Here is a 10,295-nt window from a genome sequence, read left to right on the forward strand (position 1 = left end):
GATGCACTCCTGCCCAATGCAATTTACAAATGTTTAGAGACATCAATATAGCATTGAATTGTGACAAGCTTGAATATCATCCATAAATGATAGACCAAAAACGTAACTATTAGAATGTGGAATTATAACCAAATGTAGTCCCCCGCTATTTCTAACTGTGGATATATTAATTTGGTCCCAGAAAGATTAAATTTGAAAGTTGAAATTTCAAAGCAGTTTAGCAATTTGGCATGGCACGGAGTAGGCTGTATCTGGTTTGTGCGCCCCCCCGTGGACTAAATTCACATTGCTACCTTGCAAATAACTTGTAACCGAGAAAACGTTGCCAATTTCGCATTTCTTACTCAACTCAACCTTTACAGGAAAGAAAAAGGATGCGTGCATTTACATGCGCAGATGAAATGGGGAAAAACACATATACGCTCAAAACCCATCCGTTTGCTGTTAAACCATCACATCGCACTAGACTTGACTCCTTTCAGCTTTTGCCTCGCTATCTTCCTTCAGGTTAAGATACAATCCACTCAGACCCTCCAGGACTGCTTTGGCTTGGCAGTTCAATAGGGCAACCTTATAGCGACAGTATTATTATGATTGTTAGCCACAGCCTGCGTACATTAAAACAAGACACAACGTATTCCTACCACTGACTGGCACCACAATACGCGCTCCAAACACAGGGTCCGTGGCAGCAATCATTACGTTTGATTGGTGGAATTGGTTTTATTAGGAAGGCTATACCAGACGCATAATCACTATACATTGATTTAACATTACCTTTACAATTAAATTCTTCACTGAAATTACAGAATAAATATATGCACATTTTTCTTCAAATCTTTGTGAGAGAGAAAACATTAAAAGTGCCTCCTACAAAGCCGTTAGTGGGTGACGATGAGAATCCAGAAGCAATGGGAATCTTAACAAAGTGCGTGGAGTTTCCAGGAAAACCTTGGGCTTTATCATTTAATATTCACATGTTTTACCCTCCGTGCGTAAGTGCATCCTTTTACAAGAAGCACCGTGATATAGTCGTTCTCTTTCATCGTAATAACCATATTAATAAGATAGAAAATTAAATAGAGCACTGAACTGTTATGCGTTGCAGTGTCTCTATTCATAATGTGAAGTGAATGTTTTCAGCAAAATCTGTCGCTCCTGCACTGGAGCGAGTGCATGCAGCAAACTGCAAATCGTTTTTAATATATATATATATATATATATATATATATATATATATATATATATATATATATATATATATGTAGGCTATATATATATAATTTTCTTCTTCTCTTTCAGTCATTTACTACAAACTCTATGTGCACGGCCTCCGGGTGTTTCCACATCCTGTATGGAGAGAACAGAACCATAACTCGAACCCCGTGTGAGGGAGACGTCCAGCTCCCGTGCGTCTTTGCGCGTCAGTATATCCCCATGACGCAGCCAGAGCGCGCGTAAAAGGGGTTCGTTTTCATGAGACAATAAAATGTACGATGTTTTTTTTATTCATTTTTTTCTTATCTGTTAGTTTTTTTTTGTTCTCCCCCGGTGGCCCTTTCTTTGTTCTCCAGCTCTCCTGGGCATATAGACACATCTATTAATATAAAAATAACGGCTGTTGACATTGCTGGCTACTCTGAAAAAAGGCACTTTATTGAAATATCTGAGAATGGCCTCTCCTCCAAAGCAATTTTTTGGGAGGAAATGTTGTAACTGGAATATTATATTTAGTTTCATATCATGCAGTTTTTTTGAGTTGTCGTTTTTTTCATACGTTTCAGTTGTAGTCATGTTTGTATGAATTTGGTAAAAAGGTGACTTGTTATTTTTGTGAATTAGTTTCCAAGGGCTACGGATGTTAAAATCGGTACGATTTCTCCAGGACTTCGAGGTAATCCGGCTTAGTTTGGAGTTTGGCCCTTAACTCGAGGTAATCACTTTGGGACGGGTCGGGGTAACCTTTCCCCGTCGTGAAAAGCAATGTCTCTTTCAAGCGTGCGTCCTGCTGTAAGTCTGGATACTGCATGCCGGGCGGGTGTGCGTGTGCTACATGCATGTCCTTTAGTTTGGGCACCGTTCCGTACAGACAGTCTACGAAGCCCACGGTCGGCGTGGGCCTCTGGCTGTCGATGACCGTGGGGCACAGCCCGCCGCCCTCGTGAAACCCCGCCAGCTCGCCGGCAGTGTGGTTGACCGTGACGATGGTGTTGAGCTGGGAGTTGGACACGGCCAGGGTCCACTCCCTCTCCTTCTCCAACAGGGTCCTGTAGTGAGTGTTACCGCCGCTCCCGCCGTCCATCTTCTCCGAGAAGTGACCCCGCTCCTCCTCCGCCAGCTCCCCCTCCCGGGGCTTGTAGATGGGGTTGTTGCACATCTGAGTGACGGGGTGGGGAATGTAGTCATACACGTGGCCGTGGGCATGCGCGTGGGCGTGGGCGTGGGCGTGGGCGTGTGCGTGGCCGGCGTGGCTGTTGGCCTGCACGTTGGCCGCCGATTTCTCGGGCGTCCCGTCGTTGCCAGAGCCGCTCTGTCTAGGCGGATCCTCGAATATCCGACACTGCATCTGGAGGCCAGTCAGGTCCACCTCCGAGCGCTTCCGGAAGGGCATCTTCTTCCTCCTCTGCAGGACAAAGGCGAAGAGCCCGGCGGCCACGAACACGGCGGAGATGAAGAGGATGAGCAGGCTGAGTATGAGGACGGAGAGCGGCACGGCCCCCCTCGCCTTGGGCTCCCCCAGTTCGGAGCTGTGGGTGGTGGGGTGGTCCCTGCCGGACAGGCCCGGAGAGGGCCCGGAGGAGTACTTCAGCTCGGGGCAGAGGACGTCCACCTCCAGCGAGCGCAGGTCGTTCCCCGAGGTGGAGTCGGGGGTCTTGCAGATGACATCGCCCACCACGATGACGGAGGAGAGCTTATCCAGCCACTGCTTCAGCGGGATGATGTCGCACGAGCAGTCCCACGGGTTCTGCAGGAGATCGATCTGCACGATGGAGCTCAGGTGCTCCAGCACGCCGCGCACAGGGAGAGACAGGAAGTAGTTGTTCCGGAGGTTGAGGCGCGCCAGGTTGGTGCCGGCGAAGACGTCGGTGGGGAGGGTGCGGAGGAGGTTGTCGTTCAGGAACACCAGCTGGAGGCCGGGCATGAGGGAGAACGCAGCGGGCTGGATGTCACGGATGACGTTGTACTCAAAGTAAAGGTAGCTCAGCATCTGAAGGCCCCTGAACATGCCGGGCGTGAGCCTCTCGATGTCGTTACCGTTCAAATACAAACTTTTCAAGTTGGGCAGGTTGATGAAGGCGCCCTCCTGGACATAGGATATCCGATTATTCCCTAAATGTAATAAATCCAAGCTTGAAAAGTTCCAGAAATCGGAGCGGTATATTTTCTGTATTAGGTTCCCACTGAGATAGAGTTTCTTGGCGTTGAGTGGCCGCGGCAGCAGCTCAGAGATATTGTGAAAGCCCTTCTCTTTGCAGTTGACTGTCAGCCCCAGATCGCTGATGTGAAGGTTGCAGATACATCCAGCGGGGCAAATGATTGGGATGGGAGGCCTGGTTTGGTAGCCAGCCACGGGAGGCTGGTTTATTCCCGGGTAGATGCTGCGAGGGGTGGGCGAGTTCTTAGTGGGCCGGGGCCGCTTGGTGGGCTTAACGTGCCTCTCCCTGTACTCCACCGACGAGGCCGTGTTGTGAAAGGAGGAGAGCATGGAGGAGGGCTTGGTGGGCCAAGTGTTTTCATTGTTGAACGGGACGCGGGGTATTCCCAGCTTGGCCTCAATCTCGGCGTCCGACATCGATGGGCAGAGCTCGCTCCGTTTGATCTCCCTCAGGTCCTTCCCGTGGAAGTGGAAGGGGTACTCGCACGTGATCTCGCCCACCAGCGCCGTGTAAGGGATCCTCTCCAGCCACGTTTTGAGCTGGACGATTTCACACGCGCAGTTCCACGGGTTCTCCTCCAGCTGGATCTCCATGAGGCTCCGCCCCACGTACTCCAACATGCCCTTATAAGGCAACGTTTTTAACCTGTTCCCCCGCAGGTCCAGATGCGTCAGGGACACGGACCTGAACAGGTAGCTGGGCAGCACGGGGATCAGGTTGTCGTTCAGTATGAGAACCCTCAGTTTGTGGAGGTGCCTGAAGGCGCCGCTCTCGATGCGTTTGATGACGTTGTAGTCCGCCTGGAGGTACTCCAGGCTCTCCAGGCCCAGGAAAGTGTCATTCCGGAAAACCTCCAGTTTGTTCTCGTGCAGGAACAGGCGTTTGAGGATGCCCAGGCCGTTAAACGCACCGGCGTGGATGTCTTGCAAAGCGTTGTTCCCCAGGTTGATAGACAGGGCGTTGTTGAGATGGAGGAAGCTGTTAAAGTACAGCTTCCGCATGGAGTTCCTCTGTAGGTTGAGCTTGAAGGGCCGGCTCCATATCTGGGAGATCTGGCTGACGTTTGTAAATCCCTTGCTGTCACAATGGACGTGGAAGATGCCCTCTTTGACCTCGCAGTAGCAAGGCTCGAAGCAGGCCTCCTCCATCTCCTCGGAGTCCTCCAGCAGGGGCATGGGGGTGGTCCATCCTAACGCTATGGTGCTCAGCAAGGTAACCCACAGCATCCTCACTGAGACCCGGGGGAGGAAGTCACAGCTCCAGAGACAGAGCCACTTCACAGCGCTGCACACCGAGGAGAGAGGGAGAGAGAGAGAGAGAGAGAGAGAGAGAGAGAGAGAGAGAGAGAGAGAGAGAGAGAGAGAGAGAGACAGAGAGAGAGAGAGAGAGAGATTTAATGTTATTGCACATGCATATACATATACCTTAAAGCAAAGTTGAAAAGGTCAAATCAAGATATGCATTATATAACATTGAACCGTTATTCACATAAATTGCTTCACAGTAATGCAATAATCAATTCCCATATATTATCCTCGTGAATAAGGGAAGACAACAGAAGGTTCATAAGGTTTAGTGTGTGGAAGGATATTTCTGTCCTCGTATATTTTATTTCTTGTTTGTTTGTTTAATTCACGTTCCAGGAAACAGTGATTTGAGATGGCAATCTCTTTTGAAACTAACAACGTGCGCGCAATCGGCATATCGATCACTGTAGCTTCTAATGCACCTCTATCTTGAACGGAGAATGACAACACGTAGGCCGAGATCTAACTAAACATTTGAGTTAACAAATTGTGCAGAAAATAAAATATTTAAAAATATTTTATGTTGGACACGATATTCAGTAGCTTTAGACGCAGTGAGGGAAAACGCTTTCTAATGATACAGATATGTTTTAAAACTAGGACCGTTGAAACTACGATGTGTAGTCTGCAGAGGGGCCGTAGAAGTTCCTTGGCAACCGCGTAACCCAATTCCGCTCCGGACGTTTTCGGAGGTTAAGCGTCGAACCACACCGGGTCGTACATCTCTGGCATGAACACACGTTCTCCCGGTAACTGGCAATTCAGAAGAAAGGCGTCAAATGGGCTGATTTGGTCCAAAGTGTTGTCACTGCTGATGAGGTTTTCATTGTACTATTTGCATCGTATTGATATTGGCACATTAGTAGGGAGAGGCGTTGAGAAATAGGAATAGTAAAGAAGAGAAAGAGCTCAGTTGGCGAGCTGATGGACTGCAGCTCGTCTGACGCCGAGGGATCCTGAGCTCAGATGGAGGATCGCCTCCGAGCTTCGTGCCCAGCTTTGCAGAACAAGTCAGAGGCTATTTAAAAACACCAATCAAAACGTGCCTTTCCGTTTCTCCATAACTCATAAAAATGTCGTATGCGGGAAAAGTGCAAAAACACCGACATAGGAGAGCGCGTACACATACACGTGCACGCATCAGGACTCAACACGACGTCGACCCTCCTGAATAGCGCACTTTGTAGGGGCTTCGCTTATTTCGACGTTTACTCAAAAGCGCACGTTTGCAAAACACGCACGGGCACGAGCGCAACCGCCCTCCCGCGCAGACACATACATGCATACACCGGGCGCGCAACACGCCGACGTACACACACACAAACACACGCACACACAGACACACACACAGAGAGACACACACACGCGAATACACACAAACTCACAGACACAAAAGCGCGCACACACAGTCCCCCCTTCACACACACACACACACACACACACACACACACACACACACACACACACACACACACACACACACACACACACAACACACACACACAAGGCTGTCCATTACAGGGTGATGAAAATCCAGAGGCGTCGCACGGAGCAGTTTCTAGGGCGGAATCCACGATGCTGAGACAGAACCTTCCAAGCGCATAAACCGGACGGAGGTGAAAGAAAGGGCAAAAAATATTTCCGTGGTAAAAAAATGCGTTGAACACCAACAAATATGCTCCGTTTCTAATCGCGTATCTTCGATTTCTTTTGTAAAAAAAAAAAGAAAAATCAAAAAAAAATCCTCTGGTATTTCCGTGGTGCACGTTCCTCTCACGTCATGAATGCAAAACTTAGCCAGATGCGTGTTCAAAAAAAGAAAAATATAACTGTCATATCCTGGGAGGGGGGGGGGGGGAGAGAGAGATGATCTGGTGTTATACCTACTTAGTTTACAGAAAATCCAACTTGACATGTCCTCCTGGCGGGCGAGAGGCAGACGGAGCCCTCCGTCAGCGGGCTGCTGGGGAGACACGGACGAGCTGTTTGGGTACATGGAAAGTAACATCTGCTCGAGAAGATTCACATACAACGGGCAACACATCGGCCATACACATATGTGTGGAGACAAATATCTTCCGAAACGGCGCGATTAGGCCTATGTTTAAAATAGAGAAGGTTTGTCTCGGTTCAGAGGAAAGGAGAAGGAGAAGGAGAAACAGGCTGCACCGGAATCGGGAGATGCTCGTTTTTTTTTTCCACCATTCCAAATCAACGAAAAGTAACGATGACAATTAAATATGCTGAGTAAATCATGGTGATGATGATCATAATACGCACGGTGTCAAAAATCAGCACGTACCGAAGAGCTTGTTGATAGTCTATGTGCCGAGCATACCGCAGTTGCCTTTCGCGGTGACATTGCCTGGAAAGCTGTGAATAGGAAACACATGCCCATTGATCCCAGCGTTCTCCCTCATCCTTATCCCCCTATCCTCACATCGCACACCACTGACGTGCCTCGGTGTTCCGCGGCCAATGTCCGCAACGACAATACAAATAAAAAAAAGTTCACATATAAGCACCCCAAAAACACACACAAGAACACAAACAGACACACACACACACACACACACACACACACACACACACACACACACACACACACACACACACACACACACACACACACAAAAGCAACTCACCTCAGTTGTGTCGTGCGATTGAGAAACATTAGGAGGAGGAGGGGAAATTAATTTCCCGGAGCTTTGCTGGATCTCTCTATTGCTGACTTTCCTTCCCTCTCGCTCTGCTGTGTACTTCTATCTCTTCCTATCTCTCTCCTCCTCCCTCTCTTAGCGGCTGAAGAAAAGGAGAGGAGAGCGAGGAGAAATGAAGACGTGATAGGAATGCAATTTACCCCTCACGCTCCCTCTCTCTTTCTGTGTGACTTGTTTCTCTCTCGCCCTCTCTCGCCCTCTCTCTCTCTCGCTCTCTCTCTCTCTCTCTCTCTCTCTCTCTCTCTCTCTCTCCCTCCTCTCTCTCTTTCTCTCTGTTTTCTCTCTCTCTCTCTCTCTCTCTCTCTCTCTCTCTCTCTCTCTCTCTCTATCTCTCTCTCTCTTTTTTTTTCTCTCGCTCTCGCCCTCTGTCTCTCTCTCTCTCTCTCTCTCTCTCTGTTCTTTCTCAGCGGTTTGCTTCTATAACGCCAGCCCTTGGTTCGCCCGTTCCGTTCCGCTCTGTTCCCGTGGCGGCTCAACAGTGTGGTGATGGAGGGGATGGTGGTGCTGGAGGTGCTGGAGGTGATGGTGGTGGACAGGACATCTAAGTCTACGTCCTCTCTATCCGACGCTGCAGTAGGATTCTCTGCTGGATCATTACGAACGACAGTCTCGAAGCGCTTTGCTTTTTTTTTTGTTGCTTTTTTTCTGGGGTCGGTCTCCTTGTCATACGTCACAGGGATGAGGGAGCGAGCAAGCGAGCGAGCGCGCAAGGAGAAGTGTGTGTGCGTATGTGTATGTCTGCGAGAGAGAGAGAGAGAGAGAGAGAGAGAGAGAGAGAGAGGAGAGAGAGAGAGAGAGAGAGAGAGAGAGAGAGTGTGAGAGAGAGAGAGAGAGAGAGAGACAGAGAGACAGAGAGACAGAGAGAGAGAGAGAGAGAGAGAGAGAGAGAGAGAGAGAGAGAGAGAGAGAGAGAGATCCGTGGTAATAAAAGTGTGATGAGAAATAGAAGGGCAAGGATAGTGATGGAGAAGCTCGCTTCTGAACGTTGTATGGAAAGGGAGAGAATAAGAAGTGCGCGGGGACGCGCCTCATAGAACAGAAAGAGTGCAGGTGCGTGCTTATCGGAGTGTGCAAAGGGCGGGTGGTCGCGTTTGCCTCCTCCTGGCTGGCGCCAGGCGGCACTACACGGGGGGAACCAAACGCACCAGTTTGTCTGTCTTTAGGCAGTAGGCTACTCTTTATCTGTGACATCTGATGATATACATTTTTAATGGAATGGCTTTCATTGTTGTCAAGCAAGTAAGACGCTGGCAGGCGCGTGTCAATGTGTCCAGAAAGAAAGGGTGGGCTGTTGACTTTCACAGTTGCAGGCGAATAGCAAAGCGAGTCGCCTTCTATTCTACCCACGTGCCTTCCCTGTCGTCGCCTCCAGCAGCCAACACGAGCCCGTGTGGCGGGAGCCAATCAGCAACCACTTATAATAATAATGAATAGAACAAAATAATAATTAAATATATATATATATATATATATATATATATATATATATATATATATATATATATATATATATATATATATATATATATATCTATATATAGCTAAGTCTGTATACAAAATAATTAAAACGAATAAAATATAAGAAAGAAATGTGTGTACATTTCTAATAATTTGCTATTGAATGTTTGCACCTGAAGCAATTTAATTGAAACTGAAGGCGTGTGTGTGTGTGTGTGTGTGTGTGTGTGTGTGTGTGTGTGTGTGTATGTGTGTGTGTGTGTGTGTGTGTGTGTGTGTGTGTGTGTGTGTGTGTGTGTGCGTGTGTTGACCACCAGACATCATCAGTACAACAGCATTTGAAACCTGCTTGCTGTTAGGCTGTCATTCATCGTCATAAATAACTGCCATTCAATCCGTCAGCCTGTCAGCCATGTTTGAACGATTTCACCTACTGACATACTGCCCCTGGATGCTGCCTCAAACTCAGGCAATAGATAGCAACGTATATATTGCGATGTTGGTTCAATCACATGCAAAGTTGTGTACTATTTTCTACAATTGGTCCGAATTTCGCATTTCGAATTAAGAACTGATTTACTCAATCTGCTCCTCTTTCTGTATCAACAATGTATGTCTGGTTGTACAATTTAATTCAACAAATATGTAATTTTGAATCCCTATTTTAACATTGTGTAATTTGTTTCCAGGTTAATAGGGTGCAAAACAGCAGTAGGAAGTCATCGGAATCCCCTGTAAGGCCTGACTCAATAAAGACAATGAATAATATGCTATACTACAAAAGAGACATTTATTGGATTGAAAGACTTACAGGGAAATATATGAGAATAACAAACACAGATCCAACCATAACAATTCATATTGACTTTGTTAGAGACAAAATCATTGTCAGATTGTTGTTATACCTTGTTACAATTAAATGTTCGGAATAAAGAAAGAAAGATTCTGTCCCCTTCCCATAAACACAGAAAACAGCTATAGCACGAGAGCTCCCCCGGTGGTGAAAGACGGTCCCTTTCACCCTTTAGATCTTCCTGGAAAACCCTTGAGCCCAAGACCTACAAAATAACAATTCCCTCTTTTGTAATTAATACCAATCTATCACAGTATGTACACAGAGTCAACTAAGACAATTGAGATTTAAGATTCTCTGCACAGCCCAAAGCATCTTTGGAAATAGGCTTTTGCAACTGTAATAATAATAATAATAATAATAATAATAATAATAATAATAATAATAATGAATTTTTGATAATCGTGGTTAACATAAACTCAAACTGAACATATGTTAGTTTTTTTGTTTTTGTGTTTTGTTTTTGTGCGTTTACTTTGGAAGAGTAAACTAGAATCTGAACCCGCATTCGATATTTTTGATATGAGAGGTGAGAGGTGATATTGAAAAATCGAATTTATTCCCTCAATTTACTTCAAGA

At 46.9% G+C, this 10,295-nt stretch overlaps 1 protein-coding gene across 1 annotated transcript; it reads right to left on the minus strand.

Moving 5' to 3' along the window:
- Window positions 1-1,861: 1,861 nt before the first annotated feature.
- slitrk3a (SLIT and NTRK-like family, member 3a) lies at window positions 1,862-4,657 on the minus strand (the record flags this gene model as incomplete). The annotated part of the gene is made up of 1 exon (XM_079733459.1): window positions 1,862-4,657. Exon 1 carries the CDS (start codon window positions 4,601-4,603, stop codon window positions 1,862-1,864), a length of 2,742 nt encoding a protein of 913 aa, XP_079589585.1. The 5' UTR covers window positions 4,604-4,657.
- Between the last annotated feature and the right edge of the window lie 5,638 nt (window positions 4,658-10,295).

The sequence above is a fragment of the Pollachius pollachius genome (assembly GCF_949987615.1).
Source record: "Pollachius pollachius genome assembly, chromosome: 3".
NCBI classification, from domain to species: domain Eukaryota; kingdom Metazoa; phylum Chordata; class Actinopteri; order Gadiformes; family Gadidae; genus Pollachius; species Pollachius pollachius.